We start from the raw sequence: 22,931 nt of genomic DNA on the forward strand, positions 1-22,931 counted from the left end.
AGTTTGAGCTCTTCATGGGAAAGGCTGGTCAGGAGTGTAGTTGAAGCTGGCATCCAGAAACATGGCCAGAGTTCCCAGAGACGTGATGATGACAAACAGCCAAAGGAAGAGGCGATCCAAAACCACAGCGATGTACTGCCAGTCATCGGTCATCTGCACACACACACACACACACACACACACACGCACGCACGCACGCACAGGACACAATGGGACATGTTGATCTCACTGACAGCAGGATGTGTGTGTGTTCATGAGGAGCTGGGCAGACGAGAGCAAAGGCTCTTTGTGTTTCTGTGAGTGTGTGTGTGTGTGTGTGTAAGGTGAGCGAGAGTGTGTGTGTTCATAGACTCACAGTGTCATCCACATCCTGTTTCTTCAGTTGCTCAGACATGTACGTGATGGCGGCGATCGCAGATTTGAGATTTGGAGGCAGAATCAGACAATAGTTGTCACTGTTGGAGAACCTCTGCAGCTTCACAGTGCTCTCATTATGACTAAAACACACAAATAACTCAGTCATTAACCCGGAACTGAAGTGTATTAACAAAACACACATTTCCATGTCCCCTTACTGTGACTGTAAGTGAATTATTAAAGGGTTAGTTCACCCAAAAATGAAATTGATTTCATTAATTCCTCCCCCTAATATCGTTCCACACCTGTAAGACCTCCGTTCATCTTCAGGCACAGTTTAAGATATTTTAGATTTAGTCTGAGAGCGTATCTAAGTGTATGCACACTACAGGTCCTTCTCAAAAAATTTGCATATTGTGATAAAGTTCATTATTTTCCATAATGTAATGATACAAATGAAACTTTCATATATTTTAGATTCATTGCACTCCAACTGAAATTTGTCAGGTCTTTTATTGTTTTAATACTGATGATTTTGGCATACAGCTCATGAAAACCCAAAATCTCAAAAAATGTGCATATCATGAAAAGGTCCTCTAAACGAGCTATTAACCTAATCATCTGAATCAACTAATTAACTCTAAACACCTGCAAAAGATTCCTGAGGCTTTTAATAACTCCCAGCCTGGTTCATTACTCAAAACCGCAATCATGGGTAAGACTGCCGACCCGACTGCTGTCCAGAAGGCCATCATTGACACCCTCAAGTGAGAGGGTAAGACACAGAAAGAAATTTCTGAACGAATAGGCTGTTCCCAGAGGGCTGTATCAAGGCACCTCAGTGGGAAGTCTGTGGGAAGGAAAAAGTGTGGCAAAAAACGCTGCACAACGAGAAGAGGTGACCGGACCCTGAGGAAGATTGTGGAGAAGGACCGATTCCAGACCTTGGGGGACCTGTCAGGTACAGTCAGTGGCATATGCTTCAGCATGTCATATGAATATAATTTCATGGGTTTTATTTTTTTCAAACGCCAAATAATCACGATGCTCACGTTTACAAGCCAGCGTCATTATAGTAGTCTATTGGTTACCGTTTTACAGAATCTATATGATACTTCAGTTCAATGTTTGAGCGTTAGGTAATCACCGTAACAAGCAGGACCGCATCGGTCGGGCACGCCTCCTTCAGCTCACGCCGACGAGCAAACGCTGGTCACATGTTGATCCTCGTCCTGCCTTTAATCCCATCACTTTTTCATTTCCTCTTATTGCTTTCCTCCAACAAAACCTTTTCTTTCTTATTTGTCTGTGCTGCTTCGGACATGACTATATTATCCGACGAACAAAGTTGGGCTCGCACGTCCGAATGTAAGGAAGTGTGTGTGTTGGTGGAAGTGACGTATATGCCGTAAAGCAGTCGAATTTTGTAGTTCTTTTTGTTCTCGGGTTACTACCCGAAACCCGAAGTTTAAAAGTACGATTAAAAACGATACAGAGCCCATCAGGCTATGGCAGACGTGTCGTTCAACCTATTGTAAGTCGATTTATCATCACAAGAGTCTTAAAAAATATATTATGAAGGTTGAAAAGTTACCTAGTGCTGCATTAATCACCAAAATGACACATTTAAATGTTTGTTTTTTTTCATGTGAAAAATGTCTTCATGCTTTAAAATAGCTTGAATGTAACTAAACCTTTGCTTCATTTAGTATACGTGGATTCATGAATATGTAAATTAGCCCCGCCTCCACTCACTCACACCAGCTGAACTTTACTGTAGTAAACGCTGAACAATGGTCTCGCTCCTTACATCGTCAGACATATAACGGTAATTAATATGATTAGCTTTTGGCTTGACTATGTTCAATCCGCTGATAATGTGATGCTAATGTTACACAAACCATGTTCCCGTTCGCCATTTCAGAGTCAGAGAGCTCCTCTGAAAACCAGCATCCGTAGAAACGCTTTGAACATCACAGACCGTCAGTGCAGAAAGGCATATAGTTCATCATAACATCATAATACACATTATATACATAATTCACTCACTATAACACTAAATATAGCGGCTTTTTCATATCACCAGTAAAATAAACCAGGATAACATGTATCTTGAGACTCCTCTGCTTCAGACAATAGTTAATGATATGCTAAGCCCCGCCCCCCTCGTGACGTGATTGGTCAGCAGGTAGTTTGTGACGTCAGAAACACCGGCGATTTCAAACCGTGCTTTTGATCAAGTCTTTGGTTCACTGAAGTTTAAAGGAGAAAATACTCAGCAATAGTGTTGACTTAAAGGATATTACAAACTTGATTTTCACCACAGGGCACTCAACTCAATTCTGAAAAAACAACAAAAATAAAAAAACTGATGGAATATTGGTGACTAAGTTTGTACCTTGATGTGCTTGGCCTAAAAAGTTTGAGAGCCACAGGTACTGCGTATGGGCTTAGTGTGCTGTATGTCCTTATCCTTCCCTTTTATCCTGAAAAATGAGAGCTGTTCCTTGACCCGACCAGCCTGTAAGCGACAGCGACACACTTCAGGGCAACATTTAGACGGCAGTTCTCATTCAGAAAGATTTACTGCAGCTGCACTGTTACATTCCACAACAGGAATGACCTGCAAAACTTACCATCATAATTCAAATCACCTCATTCCTGAAAGTGCTGTTCATTTAAAGTATCATCTGAAGTATAAACCGCGCGGCGCAGGACAAAAAGTTATGCACCAAATGTAATATTTTATGGTTATAAGTATGAGAAATTAGTAATTAATATACATCACTAACAGTGTTGGGTGTAATTAGTTACTAAGCAATTTAATTGCTTTTCCCTTGAAAAAGTAAGATAAGGGATTATTCTTTATTTTTTCTGTAATTTAATTACAGTTACTTTTTGAACTAAATATAATTATATATAATACAATAGCATAACTAAAATCAACAAGTTAAAGTCTAACTTTAAAATGCATGTTTTACATATCCTTCTCACATTTGTAATACTTTGGTCAGTTATTAAGATTAATGTATGTAGTTTTATATTATGTATTTGAATGTATTTGAGACATTTCAGGTCTATCCTTCAACTGCTTAACTCAAGGTTGATTTAGGATTTAGTAATATTAAGTAATTTATTAAGTAATAATTAAATACTTTTTAATGAGAGTAATTTGTTCATTAATCTAATTACACTATTGAAGATGTAATTAGTACTAGTAATTGATTACTTTTCTACAGAGGTGGACAGTAACTAAGTACATTTACTTGAGTACTGTACTGAAGTACACTTTTTGAGTATCTGTACTTTACTGGAGTATTATTTTTTTTGGAAACTTATGACTTTTACTTCACTACATTTGAAGACAAATATCGTACTTTTTACTCCACTACATTTCTATCAAGGTCGAAAGTCGTTTCTGTTGCAGCTCAGGAAGTCGGTGGATGATTTTTTTCCTTCTTTAAAAGTTTTTTTTGTTGTTGTTTCAGACAGTCTATCAGGAATCACTCTTATAGAGTCATATACATTTCCCCAACTTTTTTTGAACACTGATGGAAGAAGACTGTTCTTAGGCACAAGTGTGTGTACCCATAGCCATACTTTGAAAGTATGTTTCAGTAAAAATAAAAAAATCAAGATTAGTTTAGTTGGCAAATATAAACGTCTGGGAGAAAGAGAATGGTACAGTTGGGAGATAATCAGAGGTGTATCAGTGTATTGGATCCGTGCATTCGGCCTTAAAGTGACAGCAGCTTTGTAATGAGCTTTGTAACTTATATACAAGTATTTAAATGAGTTTAAGTTAGTCGTATGCTAGTATGTCGGATAGAGCATCACTGACTGGCTTAAACCATGATAACAGTGAGCATTTAAACGACAATAATCAAATAATGCATTGGCATAAAAAAGGACATTTACTTTTATACTTAAGTACGTTTGAAAACAAATACTTCTGTACTTTTACTTGAGTAAAAATCTGTTTTTACAACTTTCACTTATAACGGAGTAATATTTAACCAGTAGTACTTTTACTCAAGTAATAGAGTTGTATACTTTGTCCACCTCGGCTTTTTTAGAGTAACTTACCAAACACTGGTCATTAATAATTTCTATCATTGTGCAGTAGATCTGCACGGCGCGTTGTACAGTAGAGCGAGTGCATTGTAGAGGTCAGTATTGTGTTGCTCTGTGCTATAGTGGGAATGAGTCTGTCATACAGGCCAGAATGAATGAGAGCTGAGCTGTGCTGTGTCTGGGACTGACCTCTCCTCTCTCACATTCACATTCTTTCAAGGGTGAGTTTTTTCCAAACAGGGATTACACTAAGTGCACCACACGTCCGCCACATGACACGCATGGTCAATGAGATGCATATGGGTATAAACAGGAACTCAAACTAGCGTTTGTTTCCACGTACTGTATATGTGGTGTACGTGCTCACCTTCCTGCTGTAAGCACATACTGAATATATAAAGACACATCCTAACATGATTATCTACATAGACCCACTCATGTACACAGACCTTCACACAATATAAACAATGCGCATAAATTCAACACAGATTCACATTACACACTGTTGCTCTTCTACCTGTTTGTTCAGGTAGTTTGATCAGTAAACACAGCTAGCTAAACCTGTACATAGCATTTCCGGCTGTTTTCAAATTCATGTGATCCTGTCGAGACATGCATTACTTACGGAGAATGTTTTGTATTCAAAAACACCTGGGAAGGGAACCGAAGGCGACTTCTTAAAGCATGTTTAAATATAATAAAAGCACCACACTGTAAATATTTTTATTTGGTTTTTGTTGGTTTAACTTAAACAAGTAAGTAACCTGGTTGCCTTAAAATTTTGAGTTTATTGAAATTAAACATTTGAGTTGATACAATGAAGGAAATTGGTTTAATAAATAGAAACTCAAAATATTATTGTGTCTGAACCACATAAAAAATGTGATAAATCATGAAAATAGCACTATTTGGCATGTTTCACTGCGTCATCAGAAATAAAACACACACAATTACCCAATATGTTTACAAAATCTTTTAATAATATCTTAATAAAGGTTGTCGAATCTCAAAAAAATGTCATTGTATTAACTCAAAATTTTAATTTCAAATAACTCAAAATTTTAAGGCAACCAGGTAACAATTTTTTCTAAATATTTTTTTACAGTGTACCACCACCACCATTTTTTTTTTTTTTTTTATCTCAACAACATCTCTGAATAAATACCTACTCTGTGGCCGGACAACTAGTTGACACACTTTGACCTAACTCATGTTACAGGTCTCTTTTCCACAGTATTTGCATCATGGACACATGTACACTTGATGATTAGTGGCAGCTGTTTGTCATTTTACCTAGTTAAAGGGATAGTTCACGCAAAAATTAAAATTAGCCCATGATTTTCTCACCCTTAAGCCATCCTAGCTGTATATGACATTCTTCTTTCAGACGAACACAATCAGAGTTATATTAAAAATGTCCTGGCTCTTCCAAGATTGCTCTGTTTTTGAAGTCCATAAAAGTGCATCTATCCATGATATAACCACACGGCTCCGAGGGATTAATGAAGGCCTTCTGAAGCGAAGTGATGCATTTGTGTAAGAAAAAGATCATATTTAAAACTTTATAAGTAAAATGTCTAGCTTCTAAAATGCTTACGCTACGTCTGACGAGTGTAACCAGAGTGCAATGTCGTCAGACATAGTGTAAGCATTTTGAACAGCGAGAGGCCCTACACCTTTTCTATAAGTTGAATACAGAAGACGGTCCACCGGAATTTAGAAATGTAACTTTATAAAGTTTTTTAAAAATGTATATTTTTCTAACACAAATGCATTACTTGGCATCAGAAGGCCTTTTTTAACCTCCTGGAGCCTCCGTCCACTAGCTTGGCTTTTTCCCATAGTGCATCCTGGTGCCATGTGTTCCCCAGGTAAGCGACGCACCCGGCCATCCACGTGATGTCGAAGAAACTGTGATTCATCAGACCAGGCCACCTTCTTCCATTGCTCATGGTCCAGTTCTGATGCTCACGTGCCACTGTTGGTGCTTTCGGCGGGGTCAGGGGTCAGCATGGACACCCTGACTGGTCTGTGTCTATGCAGCTCCATACGCAACAAACTGCGATGCTCTGTGTATTCTGACACCTTTCTATCAGAGCCAGCATTAACTTCATGAGTAGTTTGAGCTCCAGTAGCTCGTCTGTTTGATCAGACCACACGGGCCAGCCTTCGCTCTCCACGTGCATCAGTGAGCCTTGGCCGCCCATGACCCTGTGGCCGGTTCTCCACTGTTCCTTCCTTGGAGCACTTTTGATAGACACTGACCACTGCAGACCGGGAACAGCCCACAAGAGCTGCAGTTCTGGAGATGCTCTGACCCAGTCGCTTAGCCATCACAATTTGTCACACAAAACTCACTCAAATCCTTACGCTTACACATTTTTCTTGCTTCTAGACTTTGAGGACAAAATGTTCACTTGCTTCCTAATATATCCCACCCACAAACAGGTGCCGTGATGAAGAGATAATCAGTGTTATTCACTTATAGCACCTGTCATAATGTTATGCCTGATCGGTGTATATAGCGCTGACTTCAGTTACCCAGATGAGCCTGTGACATCAGTTCTTACCGGTTGTTATCAGGGAATACCATACCGCTGGATGATGCGTTAACCAATCAGAATCAAGTATTCCACAGAAGCAGTGTGATAAAATAAATAAATAATACTAAAATACCATTGTTTAGGACTCAGGAGAAGAAAACACCCAAAATAAATAGTTTACTTATGTGTATTAGTATAGTTCAATTGGATCATCGAAAGTCAATAGCAAAGACAATGGTTAATACAGTGAGATTCAATATATAAAGGCCGGGCTTATATTAAACCAGGTTTAGGACTTCGTTCAGTAAGGACATTTAAGTAGCTTTTATAAATGTGTCTTAGACAAAAACATTACTGCTGTGCATCTTGAGACAAAACAAGAACACTGACATATTTTAAGATATCCCCGTGCAAGTTACTTTGAGTTAAAAAGGCTCAAACATGCATTTTAATCTAAGACTACGCCGGGAGAACGTGTATTTGTTTTTGATCAGAAGCAATCAGAAATTAATTTGGCACTCTGCTTGCAAAAAATCACAATACAAATCATCATTTTCAAAAGCAGTTAGTTAACCTCCTAAAATTAGGCTGTATTGCTTTCATACCACCAGCTGCGAATCCGGTATCCAAACACCTGTTTTCAGGCACGCCTGCATTCATTACACATTCTTCACACCAGACACACTTGGGACAAAACAACATAAGCCAGAAATTTAGGTTATTTAGGCCTTTAAGTTGTTCCAAATTGTGGGTAGCAAGTAGTATCTGCTAATAACAATGGATTGTCATTTATGCCCAAATAAAAATACAACATAATTAACTTTCCCTGAAATCCCTTCTCTTATCCTGTAGCCGTCAAGACCGGCGGCATTTCTTAAAGAACTTGTGAGCTTAGCACTATAATAAAGCTCCCGCAGCATGCAGCCATCTTAAGACCACCTGTTAGACGGACTAAAGAGCAGACACACGCCGCGGCACCACATTATAAGAGACTGGGCACCCAATGCTTCCGCAAAACAGTTTGTCACGTCTATTACAGACAGGTGGAGACCCCGTCTCTTTTACACACAGACACGCAAACACACACACACACACACACACACACACACACACACACACACACACACACACACACACACACACACACACACACACACACACACACACACACACACACACACACACACACACACACACGTCGTGTTTCCATGTTTTATGGGGACTTTCCATAGGCGAAATGGATTTCATACTGTACAAACTGGACATCCTATCCCCTTACACTGCCCCTGCCCCTAAACCTACCCATCACACAAACATTCTGCATTTTTACTTTCTTAAAAAAACTCCTTCTGTGTGATTTAGAAGATGTTTTCCTCATGGGGACCTAAAAATGTCCCCACAAGGACAAGGATTTTGGATATTCCCATCTTTGTGGGGACATTTTGTCCTCATAACGTAGGGATTACCAGGTCGCACACCCACACATTTGTTTTTGTGAAATGTGGGGACATTCCATTGGCGTAATGGTTTCTATACTGTACAATCTGTATTTTCTACCCATCACGCACGCACGCGCGCGCACACACGCACACACACACACACACACTGCCCATGCCCCTAAACCTACCCATCACAGGAAACATTCTGCATTTTTACTTTCTCAACTACAAAAAAACTCATCCTGTTTGATTTATAAACCTTTTGAAAAGTGGGGACATGACCAATGTCCTCATATTTCACCCTCTCCTGTAATACCTGTGTCATTATAAACATTTGTCTCCTGATATTTCACAAAAACAAGCACACACACGCACGCACGCGCGCGCACGCACGCACACACACACACACACACACACACACACACACACACACACACACACACACACACACACACACACACACACACACACACACACACACACACACACACACACACACACACACACACACACACGTTTTCAGAGAAAACCCCTCCATCTGTCTATCCTCCCATTCCTCCATTTATGTGCATCCTCAACCCTCGGCCCTCCCCTGCTGTCTGTTCTCGTGTGCATTACTCTCTAATGCCTCCGCTCAACAAGAGCTTAGGTTCTGGCGACTTTGGAGGGGTGACTGGGCTTAACTGGGCTGAGATCAAATGCCCTTGGATTGAGAGGAGGAACAGCCAGCACAGAGACTTTCATCACTCGCCCACCCTGATCCGCGTTTATGAGAGTTGCTTAAAAGCGAGCAATATTGCCAACGCCAGCAGATTACGGTACAAGCACATTAAACTCCTGCATATTGATTTGGCATCGACGTGTGTTTTTGTTTGAGTGAGTGTTCATTTACTGTGAACATGAACTGTGTCTAACAAGGCGTGTGCGATATATATAGTCTACGATAATATCGTAATTGTCCTTTTAATGATGTGCAGTCTGGCATTATCGAGTAGGTCCCTCACTTCGCAAACACCAAACAAAAACACTGCATGATTTACTCGATCAAAATGCAGTAAAAAACAACCCTACACTGTAAAAAATGATTTAGAAAAAAAGTTACCTGGTTGCCTTAAAACTTTGAGTTCATTGAAATTAAAATTTTGAGTAAATACAATGAACATTTTTTGAGATTCGACAACCTTTATTAAAATATTATTAAAAGATTTTGTAAGCATATTGGGTAATTGTGTGTGTTTTATTTCTGATGACGCAGTGAAACATGCCAAATAGTGCTATTTTCATGATTTATCACATTTTTTATGTGGTTCAGACACAATAATATTTTGAGTTCTTTTTATTAAACAAATTTCCTTCATTGTATCAACTCAAATTTTTCATTTCAATAAACTCAGTTTTAAGGCAACCAACAAAAAAAAATTTTTTTTTACATAGTCTTTTAGGCCATATTTATATATGATACAGTTAAGCAAACACAAAGAGTGCAGTTTCCCCCTAAATATCAGAAAATGATTGCAAATGTTGATTTTATACAACAGTTTAATAATTTAAACAAGAAATTATTATTAAAGGGGACATAAAATGCCCCTTTTTACAAGATATAAAATAAGTCTGCACTGTAAAAATTATATGTTCAATAAGTTATGACGCCGTATGTTTTTAAATTGTTTTAACTCATCAAAATAAGTCAAGAAATATTAAACTTTTTTTATTACACTGTAAAAAAAATTGTTGGTTTTTGTGTTTAATTTAAAAAAAAGTAAGTAACCTGGTTGGCTTAATTTTGAGTTTATTGAAATTAAAAATTTGAGTTGATACAATGAAGGAAATTTGTTTAATAAATAGAAACTCAAAATATTATTGTGTCTGAACCACATAAATCATTTGATAAATCATGACTATTTAGCATTTCACTGCATCATCAGAAATAAAACACAATTACTCAATATGCTTACAAAATCTTTTAATAATCTTTTAATAAAGGTTGTCAAATCTCAAAAAATGTTCATTGTATTAACTCAAATGTTTAATTTCAATGAACTCAAAATATTAAGCCAACCAGGTCACTTTTTTTCTAAATAATTTTTTACAGTGTAGTTAAACAAGACTTAACTCATTTTTTAAAGTCAGTTTAGCTTAATTTAAGTTCAAATAACTTAAACATTCAAGTTGATTGTACTGCAAAAGTTCAAAATTTGCCTTTTTTTACAGTGTGATGTCCCCAAAGTGTGTTACAATTCCTGATCTTATTAAAGAGCTGAATGGTAAGTAACATTGAGGTTGTGACAACTGATAGTGCCAGGTGACCAGAGATAATGCAACAACGAAGATAACGAAAGAAAAAAGGATGTATTGTACAACCGTGTATAAGTGAATACCAAATAAAAACAAAGAAAGCTCACAATAATAATTAATAGAAAAATAAGTCATCAAATAACATGTGACATGAGTAACGTGAAGTTTTAGCTCAATAGCCCACAGATTATGTTTTATAGCCTGCTAAAATTGCCACTTTTTTTGGGGTGAGCATAAAACGTCTCAGGTTACGTATGTAACCCTAGTTCCCTGAGGGAACGAGACGCTGCGTCGAAACGCTGTGAGAACGCCTCTGCGTTAATGCGTCGTGAAGCGCCTGTAGAACCATTCCATCGGAAAAAAGATCGATCGTCGGCGTGATGACGTCATCGACCGGAAGCTATAAAACGTCCGTGAAAACAAACAGGAACTAACTTCTGATAAAGCCTGAAGTAAGTGATCACGGACACGCCGGGAGTATGGCAGAGCGACGCAGCGTCTCGTTCCCTCAGGGAACTAGGGTTACATACGTAACCTGAGACGTTCCCTTTCGGGGAACTCGAGCTGCGTCGAAACGCTGTGAGAACGCTTATACCCACATCGCCATAGGACCAAGTGTCTCGTATGTGTGAAACCGAAGCGCACACGGTTACGAGAGAACCTGTGCCCCTACTGTAGATGCCAGGTCTAGCTCGTAGAACCTGACGAAGGTAGAAGGAGACGACCATCCGGCCGCGTTACATATATCATGGAGGGAAGCCCCCGACAAAAGTGCTTTAGAAGCAGCCATACCCCTGGTAGAATGTGCCCGGACAGCCAAAGGAGATGGCTGCCCGGCAGCTTCATAAGCAAGTGAAATGGCCTCGGCCACCCACTTGCTCATCCTCTGCTTGGATACAGGAGCCCCCTTCTTAGGGGGTCCGAAGCAAACAAACAATTGTTCAGTTTTTCTCCACAGGGCAGCTCTGTGGACATAAGTATCCAGTGCCCTCACCGGACACAGCAGATTTAATCTTTCCTGGTCTGACGTCAAGAATGGAGGAGGACAGAAGGCTTGTAGAGTGATGGGGCCCCGTGGGCTCGTAGGAACCTTGGGGACATAACCCGGCCTGGGATGCAGAAATGCTTTCACCATCCCAGGCGCGAACTCTAGACATGAGGGCCCTACTGACAGGGACTGAATATCTCCTATCCTTTTAAGAGATGAAATGGCCAAAAGGAAGATAGTTTTCAGGGTGAGGAACTTATCCGAAACCTCCTCCAAAGGTTCGAACGGAGGTCCGGACAAGCCCCTCAAAACAATGGCCAAGTCCCATGCCGGGACCCTCGAGTGCATAACTGGCCTCAACCTTAATGTGCCACGAAGGAAGCGTGTAATTAGAGGGTGTCTTCCCAAAGACACTCCACTGCAAGGGACGTGGACAGCGCCCAAGGCCGCCACGTACACCTTAAGTGTGGAGGGGGTCAACCCTGCAGAGAACCTTTCCTGCAGGAACTCCAGCACTGTACCAACCGGGCAGTTAACTGGATCCCACTGGCGTTCTCTGCACCAAGCTGAGAAAAGTCTCCATTTCAAAGCGTACAGCTTCCTCGTGGACGGAGCTCTGGAGTGTAGGATGGTCTCTACGACCTCGGCCGAGAGACCCTCCTCTATGAGCCTAGCCCCCTCAGAGGCCAGGCCCACAGTTTCCACATCTCCGGGCGTGGGTGCAGGAATCTCCCGCCCGCCTGAGAGAGTAGATCCCTCCTGGTCGGAATCTCCATCGGAGAGCCTTCCAGGAGAGATATCAGGTCCGAAAACCATACTCGGGTCGGCCAGTTCGGGGCCACTAGGAGTACCTGGGCCCCGTCCCGGCGTACCCTCTCCAGAACTCCTGGAAGCAGAACAATCGGGGGGAAGGCGTACAGAGGCAGCCTCGGCCACTCCTGTACCATGGCATCCAGCCCCAGCGGAGCCGGATGGGTCAGAGAAAACCACCGCGGGCAGTGAGAGTTCTCTGCCGAAGCGAACAGGTCTATCTCTGCTTTCCCATAAACCTTCCATAGGAGCTCCACCACCTCTGGGTGGAGTCTCCATTCCCCGGGCCTCGGCCCCTGTCTCGACAGGTTGTCTGCTTCCTGGTTTAGGGCCCCCGGGATATATACTGCCTTGATTGACAGCAATTTCCCTTGGGCCCACAGGAGGATCCGATGTGCCAATTTGTCCAACGGACGAGACCTCAGACCCCCCTGGTGATTTATATAGGCCACCACGGACGTGTTGTCTGTTCTGACTAGTACGTGGTGGCCCCTGAGGTCGGGCAGGAACTGTTTCAATGCAAGAAACACTGCGAGCATCTCCAGCCGATTTATGTGCCAGTGCCGCTGATGTTCCTGCCATAGACCCTGGGATGAGCGACCACTCATGGTCGCCCCCCAGCCCGTGAGGGAGGCGTCTGTCGTTAGCGTTACGCGACGAACATGAGCCCCCAACACGGGACCCTGAGATAAAAACCCCGGGTTTTTCCACATGACCAGAGCACGTAGGCATCGCCGCGTGACTTTGATCGTGCGGAGCGGATTTCCCCTCGGGGAGAACCCTTGTGTTTTGAGCCACCACTGCAGTGGCCTCATGTACAGTAGGCCAAGAGGTATCACGTTGGACGCTGCTGCCATGAGACCTAACAGTTTCTAGAACTGTTTCACAGTGACGGCTCGGCCTAGCTTCTGTTCTTTGGCGGCTGCCAGGATCGACGCTATGCGTGTTGGCGATAATTGCGCCCGCATAATTATCGAGTCCCAGTTCACACCTAGAAAAGTGGTTCTCTGAGCCGGAGAAAGCACACTCTTCTTGGCGTTCAGCCTCAACCCCAGCTTCGACATATGGGCGAGAACAGCATCTCGATGCTGAACCGCCATCTGCTCTGTATTCGCTAGAATCAGCCAGTCGTCGATGTAGTTCAGTATGCGGATGCCCTGAAGACGCAGCGGCGCCAGAGCTGCATCCACACACTTGGTGAACGTGCGGGGTGACAGTGCTAGACCGAAGGGAAGTACACGATATTGGTATGCCTCTCCCCCGAAGGCAAACCTCAGGAACTTCCTGTGATGTGGACGGATGGAGACATGAAAATACGCATCTTTGAGGTCTATGGTGACAAACCAATCCTCCGATCTGACCTGCGCTACAATCTGTCTGAGTGTAAGCATCTTGAATTTGAGCTTGGCCACCGAGCGATTCAATAGCCGCAGATCTAATATCGGGCGTAAGCCCCCATCCTTCTTCGGCACGATGAAGTAACGGCTGTAAAAGCCAGACTCCCTGCTGGGAGGGGAAACCCTCTCTATAGCCCCTTTTTGCAGGAGTGTCTCTACTTCCTGTGCCATTACCAGAGCCTGCTCCGGGCCCACCACTGTAGGTAGGACACCGCAGAAAGGAGGTGGCCGACTTCTGAATTGAATGGCATACCCCTTTTCTACTATCTGCAGGACCCACTGAGATATATTTGATAGACGTTTCCATTCGTCTAGAAAATCTACTAAGGGAACCAGCCTCTCGAGGCTGGCCTCTGGTGTATTTTGAGCAACAAGCACAGTGCCCTGAAGCGGCGGACCGGCAGGGAACAACTGACTTGACTGCTCGGGGACCCCCCGAAGGGGGTGCGGACCACCCTCGGGTGGCCCGCGGAGACCGACTGCGCCCCGGCATTGCGGCAGGGTTGGCAGCGCGGCCCCCCGAGGGTGCCGTAGGGAAACGGGTACCGTAGGCAGGGGTAAGCACCGTTTCCCTACGGGGGGAACCACCCTCAGCGTCCTGACGCTTCTGGCGTCAGGAACGCTTCGACGAAGCCTTCTTGGCGATCAGGACTGTCCGCAGATCAGCCCTGCCCCTTGAAGGCTTCGTCTGAGAGCGCCGCCCCTGGTCCCCGCGCTGAGGGGGAGCCCGAGCGGCGACGCTCTGCTTTTGTTGTGCCCTGTGAGCTGAGCTCGTACTCGGCTTGGGCTGCCTGATGTCAGCGGCAGCCCCAGGGACCTGGACTCGGAGAGGGAGAAACTGCTTCAGCGCCGCAGCTTGTTTCTTTGACTCCTGGAACCTCTCGGTGACAGTGTGTACTGCGTCACCGAAGAGGCCACCAGGAGACAGCGGTGCGTCGAGCAGAAAGCTCTTCTCCCTCTCTTTGATTTCGGTGGGGTTGAGCCATAAATGTCTCTCCGTAGCCACCAATGCTGCCATCGAGCGGCCAACACATCTGGCCGTCTCTTTGGTGGCCCGGAGAGTTATATCAGCTGCTGTTCTAAGCTCATTTATGACGTCACCCCCCACTTCATCGCGTCCATCTAGATCCCTGAGCAGGTCAGCCTGATAAGCCTGCATAATTGCCATGGTGTGAAGGCATGCAGCAGCCTGACCTGCCGCCGAGTACGCTTTGCCCACCAGTGCCGACGTTGTTTTCAATGGTCTGGTGGGCAAAGTCGGGGCCTTTAGGGACGATGCCGAGGAAGGCGAGAGATGGCTCGCAAGCGTCTCTTCTACCTTTGGCATCGCCCCATAGCCGTAGTGCTTCAGCCCCATGATGTTACTATAGACCGTAGTCTGAGGGCTGAACACACGGTATGATGCCGGTCTCCTCCATGATGTTGCCACCTCGGTGTGCAAATCATGGAAGAATGGCAGGCCCCGCCGCTGAGGTTCTGAAGCGCGAGCGGGCAGGAATCTTTCGTCTAATTTACTAGAACGTCTCTTTCCTGCCTCAGATCTTTCTACGGGCCAGTCAATGTTTAATCTGGCCACGGCTCGCGTTAGAACCTCAACGAGCTCATCACTCGCAGGAGACTGAAGTGGCGAATCTTCAGTCGCGATGCTCTCAACGTCCACCTCCTCGGAGCTGGATAGTTGGAGCACCGGCGGCTCTCTCGGGGGGGAAGAAACCGCAATGCGTGCTTCCAAGCCCCGAGAAGAACCGCTGGATGGAGCGGGTGAGGGCAGAGATAAGGCAGCGCCCGTCTCAAACCCCTCCGCAACATCCAATTGTGAACCCCACGACTGCAGCCTCCGCTCTGCCTCGGCAGCAGCGGGACCAGAGCCGCGGGGAACACGAGCCGAGGCACCCTCCTCGAAGAGTGCCCGGCGGGAGCGCAGCGTTCTCAGTGGCATACGCTCACAGTGCTCGCAAGCAGCCCCCTCGAGGGCTGCCTGGGCATGCTGCGCTCCCAAGCAGGCAACACAAAGAGAGTGTGTATCCCCACTCGTGATGTAGCGTGGGCAGGGATGAACACACCTCTTAAAGTTACTGCTTTCGCTCGCCATTTCTCTATCTATTTTATTTTCTCTTTTTTGTAAAATATATGGAATATTTAACAAAGGGTGGAAAAACTCTTTCAATAGACAGACAAAAACACCAAATAGACAGACAGGTTCACACAGATCGCTTACTGAAGGCACAGAAGCTAGTTCCTGTTTGTTTTCACGGACGTTTTATAGCTTCCGGTCGATGACGTCATCACGCCGACGATCGATCTTTTTTCCGATGGAATGGTTCTACAGGCGCTTCACGACGCATTAACGCAGAGGCGTTCTCACAGCGTTTCGACGCAGCTCGAGTTCCCCGAAAGGGAACACACCATTTTTGTGTATGCCCTTTATGAGCTGCTGCTCCCTGCCTTTTCTTTCAACAGCAGAACATGTCAAAACTAATGATGTTTAGTTCGAGCCCAAGTCGGACAATGATGCCAACAGAGCCAGAGAATAAATGCTGTGTGGAAATAGAAGAGGTAAAGTTTAGTTTAATTACGGTTATAACTTATGTTTTCATCTTGCTTTTATCCACTATTAGTACAAGCCAAATGATTGGCATAACTTTACTGATGAGTTTATTGTTCATCACACAAAAGATAAAGTGTCTGTTTTCACTCCAAAAAGCTGAATATAACACAGTACAAGAAGTGCTCATTAAAGTCTAATCCATAAACACACACGCTCTCTCTCTCCCTCTTGCATTATCATCAACATGCACCGCAAATTGCACAAAAACACTCATTACAACTAATAGTAAACAAATATATATAGACCTTATGCCTTTTAGGGGGTGCTTAATCAGTAAAACCACTGTGATAAACTGGGTGGAAACGTGCAGATTAAAAGGCCGTAATAATAAGATCTCCTTCCTATGACAAAAGGGGAGAGAAATCTGAGCATTTTTTTCACATGCTTGCAGGAAAAGGATTACCAAAACACTGGGATGTCCTTTTTGCACTTTTTAGGGGGCACTAGATGCACCAGGGACCAAATTATAGCACTTAAATACGGAAAAAAGTCAGTGTGGCCAAGCAGTCGAGGCCGAGGGAGCGCAAGACCGTGGTGAGGCGGGTGGTGTGATGATAATGAACGGTCTCGTATCTCATGGAGGAGCTCGGATGCATAAAAGGAGGAGTGACGACAGTTAAGATTAGAGTAGTTATGAACAGTAGTTCATATGACAACGTGTAGTTAAAGGCATACATTGTGCAGTTTGTCTAGCCTAGAAATCTAGACGCACCCTAGCGGCAGCAAATTTAATCTGCCTGCAAGTGTCGTCTAGGAACTCTCAATACCCTTCTGAGCTGTATTCCTCACAATCTGTACGGGCCAATCACATCGTGTATAGAGTCGGTGGGCGGGGCCATAATGACGACGGCCGAGTTGCGTTTGCGTGCTTCTAGTAAACACAGAAACTGGCGAACGAGGGCGGTCTTTCGAATCAGCTCTGACTGCGACTCTGGAAGACTTGGAGTTAAGCTTTTCTCTGAGAAAAGAACAAAGAACGGCACTGAAGTCATTCTTAAAAAGGGAAGATGTGTTAAGAGTTTAGCCGACCGGATACGGAAAATGTTTAATCTATCAGCGAGCTCGGTTTCACCTTCGTTGCTCTGGTTGGTGTAGCGCTATCTTATCGTTTGAAAGACAACCGTTTATCCCGCCCCTCAGATTGAGCTGTCAATGGTGAGTTTCCAGACCAAACATCTTGATGTGGGTCTGGCTTGTCAGGCTACAGTTTGTCAGTAGTATTTTATAAATATTAACACATAATTTCCATATTTTAGTACAGTGTTACAAAGGGCCAATTGTAGGAGTGCTTTAATGCTCTAAAAGGACTGACAAGTTTTGAAGGAAAAAGTGAAAAGATTAGGTTCTCATAATTTGGCAATGAAATTGCATAGCAAGCACAAAGACACACACTGCAAATGCAACAGCAAGAAGTGGATTATTTCCACAACGTTTGTTTATGTTCCTGCTGTGCTTCTGTTCTTGTTTTGGCTGTGAAGTTGTTTGCTTTCCAAAATGATTTAGTGCAATACGTGACAGGCAATCAGATGTCAGAGGCACTTGTTTCATTGATTTTCTCTCTTCCAGTCTTAAACAGTCTTAACAACAGCCAATATTTCTGACATTCCCAACTGTAATCAGATGTTTTGAGTTGGCAAGTGGGCGACCACTTTACTCACAAACTGCTGGCTGAGATTTAAAGGTGTCATGAATTGAGAATCAACTTTCCCTTGAGCTTTTGATGTATAAAAGGTCACATAACACAACAGTCTCGTTCACACAGAACACAATCAATCAAGATTAATCACATCCAACATTTTTCCAAAAGTTTTGTTTACATAACATGTGCGTGTGTACGGAGTATAATCATTCTGTATATATTAATATACACACATTCATGTATATATTAAGAAATATTTACCTGTATATATATATATATATATATATATATATATATATATATATATATATATATATATATATATATATATATATATATATATATATATAGCTGGAAAAAAATAAGAGACCACTTAACATTGATTTCTCAATATTAAGTGGTCTTTTAATTATGTATATTTATATATCGATTATCTATGTTATATATAAATTGTTCTTAAATATATAAATGCATGTGTTTATATATATATATATATATATATATATATATATATATATATATATATATATATATATATATACTTAATAATTATACACAGTACACCAGTACACATGCATTTATATATTATATAAACAAAACTTTTATTCTGATTGCGATTAATTTTGATTAACTGATTTGACAGCACTTTTTTTAACAAAAATGTTTCATTGCACAGAACACTAACCTTCCTCTCCACGGCATTACAAGTGCTGGGTTGATCTTTCGGATGAAATATTCACCTCCAGGTCTGAGGCCTTGGTCCAAACAACCCAGTGGGACGTTTTCTTTGGTCTCGTCCTCCACCGGTTCCTCAGTCTGGGGCCTCAGCACACCCAAGTAACGAGGCAGCAAGTTTATGAACACCTGCAGAATGTTAGATGACATTGCATTGGTGGACCAATGTAAATAAGCTGCTGTTTAAATCAAGATCTGTCACCTTTCGCACCCATACGGGCATGTGGTGTGTGCTGGGAGTCCTGTGGTGGAGGTTCAGCACCACCACGCTAAGGATGACGGAGAACGTCACCAGGATCATGGTGAACATGACGTATTTAACGATAATAGGAATGCCAAGCGATGTTTCTGGGACTTTGTCAGCCAACAACAGCATGAAGACAGTGAGAGCGATGAGGACTGAGATGGACAGAGTCATCTTCTCACCTGAAGGAGAGGTCAGAAAACACGTCTTATATTTATATGAACATATTAATGCCATTACACCTCTGTAGAGGTAAACATACAAACAATTATTTAATGCATGGAGGCAAATTTACAAATTATGAAGACAAAAGACCAAGGTTATTTCCATTAACTAAAACTATTAAAACATTTCTGTTAATTTAAATAAAGGTGAAATATAATCAAATATAAATATTAGTTAAAAAACTGTTAACAAAAATGAGAAATGTTGCGTTGTCAATAAACTAAGTTGAAGCACTAAAATTATTAGCTGGAAATAAAAAAAGAAAGAAAAATAAGCCTAAAACTGAATTTACAACAAAACTGTACTAAAATTAACATAGAAACTAAAAATATACAACTAGAAGTTTATTCAAAGTATTAATAAAACTAAAATAAAAACTAAAAAGTAAAATATTGTCATCCACATTTTATATACACCCTAAATACTTTGTGATTCTTGTATTAAAGAAAAAAGTACCATTCAAAAATTTGGGGTCAGTAAGATTTTTTTAAAGACATCAATAATTGTATTATTAGTAAAGATATTTATAATGCTACAAAATATTTATATTTCAAATAACTTCTGTTCTTTTGAACTTTCATTGATAATAACAAAGAAATGTTTTTTGAGCATCAAAACCTCATATCAGAATGATTTCTGAAGGGTCATGTGACACTGAAGACTGGAGTAAAGATGCTCAAAATTCAGCTTTGATCACAGAAATAAATGACGTATTAAAATATATTTATACATTTTGAATAGCAAAAATATTTCAAAATATTACTGTTTTTACTGTATTTTTGATCAAGTAAATGCAGCTTTGGTAAGCATAATAATAATAATAATAATAATAAACTACCAACTTTTAAGTGGTAGTGCATATTAAAATATTCAGGGTGTTTCATAAAAGAGCAAAATTGAACATAAAACTGCATGGTTTACAGTCATCATATTGATTTTCTAATTAAAGATGGCCACCTGCTCCAGGCGGCAGATAGAATCTCCCCCACATTTTTGAGTGGGTTTTGTTTCACAATCATCTCCAGGATGCGGTTATCCCCACTGCTTGTACACTTTTTTCTACCACATCTTTTCATTCCCTTTGCCTCTCTATTAATGTGCTTGGACACAGAGCTCAGTGAACAGCCAGCCTCTTTTGCAATGAACTTGTGTGTCTTGCCCTCCTTGTGCAAGGTGTCAATGGTCGTCTTTTGGACAACTGTCAAGTCAGCAGTCTTCCCCATGATAGTATAACCTACAGAACTAGACTGAGAGTCAACTTAAAGGCCTTTGCATGTGTTTTGAGTTTCACATTTTCACAATATAATCATCAAAATTAAAATAAATAAACATTTGAAATATATCAGTCTGTGTTTCGGCTTTGATCACAGAAATAAGTTTCATATTATAATAAATTTATTCATTCTGAATAGCAAAAATATTTCAAAATATTACTGTTTTTACTGTATTTTTTATCAAATAAATGCAGCTTTGGTAAGCATAATAATAATAATAATAATAATAAACGACCAATTTTTGAATGGTAGTGCATATTAAAATATTCAGGGTGTTTCATAAAACAGAAAAGTTGAACATAAAACTGCATGGTTTACAGTCATCGTATTGACTTTCTAATTAAAGATGGCCACCTGCTCCAGGAGGCAGATAGAAGACAAATATGGCCAGCACGCTGGTGAGGATGCAGGGCACGATGATGTTGATGATGTAGAACAGAGGCTTCCTCTCAATGACCAGGTAGAAGGTGATGTCCTCATACAGGTCGTCCTGGACGTTCTTCCTGCTGGGCTTGTGACAAATCTGCCACTCACCGTTCTCTTAGGGAAGAGAGAGGACTAGTGAGAGAAAAAGAGATAGAAGGAAGGAGAGAGTGTGCCATGTGCCAAGTTGCTACATTGCTTGGCAACTGTAAACTCTTATTCTAAATGATTTCTTATAAATGGACATATTTACTGAACACTGACATTCTTGTAATCATTTATGACATCAGACAGCTGACCTTGTTATTTTTAAGAGGAAGTACACTAACCAGTGAACGCATTCTCATCAATGACTATCTCATGGAGCTCGTTGCCATCTTCATCTAGACCGTATTGAAGGTCCACTTCTGAGGAATCATACGTGTAGGAACGAAACACCATTGTGCAGTTCTGCCAGTCAAATGGAAAGTATGCAACCTATAGACAGCACAGCTGTGAACTACAGTGACATCAACTAGCGAGTGCAATACAATAATAACAAAGTTAAAGCTAGGGTGGGCAATGTTTTGTTATAATGGTTGAAACTCTCTTCACACCCTGATAGCAATCAATAAAAGAAGTGGTCTAAATATTTAAAAAATGTTCATACACTGATCAGGCATAACATTATGACCTAATATTGTGTTGCATGGTGCCCCTTGTGTCTTGTTTGTTCAGCACATCCCACAGATGCTCGATTGGATTGAGATCTAGGGAAGTTGGAGGCCAAGTTAACACCTCAAACTCGTGCTCCTCAAACCATTTGAACCATTTTAGCTTTTTGGCAGGAGCATTATCCTGCTGAAAGAGCCACATAGTGCATCCTGGTGCCATGTGTTCCCCAGGTAAGCGAAGCACACGCACCCGGCCATCCACGTGATGTAAAAGAAAACGTGATTCATCAGACCAGGCCACCTTCTTCCATTGCTCTGTGGTCCAGTTCTGGTGCTCATGGGCCACTGTTGGAGCTTTCGGCGGGGTCAGGGGTCAGCATGGACACCCTGACTGGTCTGTGTCTATGCCGCCCCATACGCAACAAACTGAGATGCTCTGTGTATTCTGACACCTTTCTATCAGAGCCAGCATTAACTTCTTGAGCAGTTTGAGCTCCAGTAGCTCGTCTGTTTGATCGGACCACACGGGCCAGCCTTCGCTCTCCACGTGCATCAATGAGCCTTGGCCGCCCATGACCCTGTGGCCGGTTCTCCACTGTTCCTTCCTTGGAGCACTTTTGATAGACACTGACCACTGCAGACCGGGAACAGCCCACAAGAGCTGCAGTTTTGGAGAAGCTCTGACCCAGTCGTCTAGACATCACAATTTGGCCCTTGCCAAAACTCTGGCACATAGTGCACCATATAGGGGATAGGGAACGGTTCAGAAAGTGTAAATATGCTTTCCATTGGGGCGAATAAAGTCTGGTTTTCCGTTTGTGTCACACAAAGTGCCACAGCTCCAGTCCAGAGACACGACAACACAGAGCGGATCATATGATCGCGGCGGCGCAGACCAAAAAACGCATCGGACCCGTTTGAATTCTACACAGAAAGCTTTTTTTTTAAAAATCGGTATGGAGGATAACGGAAAGAATGGCTTTACCGAGCTCATCAGCTCTGGCCGAGCTGTGATATAAACTAAACGCTATTGGCTATTTTTAAAAAGGGGAGGAGCTGTTCGATATGTCCTAACTTGTTTCAGTGGAAATTACGTAAACACATTAAATAATCCTCCATGTTTCAAGGCTTCAATGGGGCTTTAGTGCCATCTCTCATGAAGCTTTGCAGATTTTGCTCTGGCCGATTTCATGTGTTTTGAAGGAGGCGTGGCTTTGTAGATGCTCT

The 22,931-nt window shown here is 42.2% G+C and overlaps 1 protein-coding gene across 1 annotated transcript in view; it reads right to left on the reverse strand.

Moving 5' to 3' along the window:
• chrnb1l (cholinergic receptor, nicotinic, beta 1 (muscle) like) overlaps positions 1-22,931 on the reverse strand; it is a 30,108-nt gene continuing 7,177 nt past the window's right edge. Inside the window, exons 6-11 of the mRNA XM_067452029.1 lie at positions 21,381-21,528; positions 20,983-21,168; positions 19,088-19,311; positions 18,836-19,014; positions 356-497; positions 1-153 (exon numbers count right to left, since the gene is read on the reverse strand). Coding sequence (XP_067308130.1) covers positions 13-153; positions 356-497; positions 18,836-19,014; positions 19,088-19,311; positions 20,983-21,168; positions 21,381-21,528 — 1,020 coding nt within the window. The 3' untranslated portion in view covers positions 1-12. The remainder of the gene's footprint in view (positions 154-355; positions 498-18,835; positions 19,015-19,087; positions 19,312-20,982; positions 21,169-21,380; positions 21,529-22,931) is intronic.

This window comes from Pseudorasbora parva, chromosome 1, assembly GCF_024679245.1.
Source record: "Pseudorasbora parva isolate DD20220531a chromosome 1, ASM2467924v1, whole genome shotgun sequence".
Taxonomy (NCBI): domain Eukaryota; kingdom Metazoa; phylum Chordata; class Actinopteri; order Cypriniformes; family Gobionidae; genus Pseudorasbora; species Pseudorasbora parva.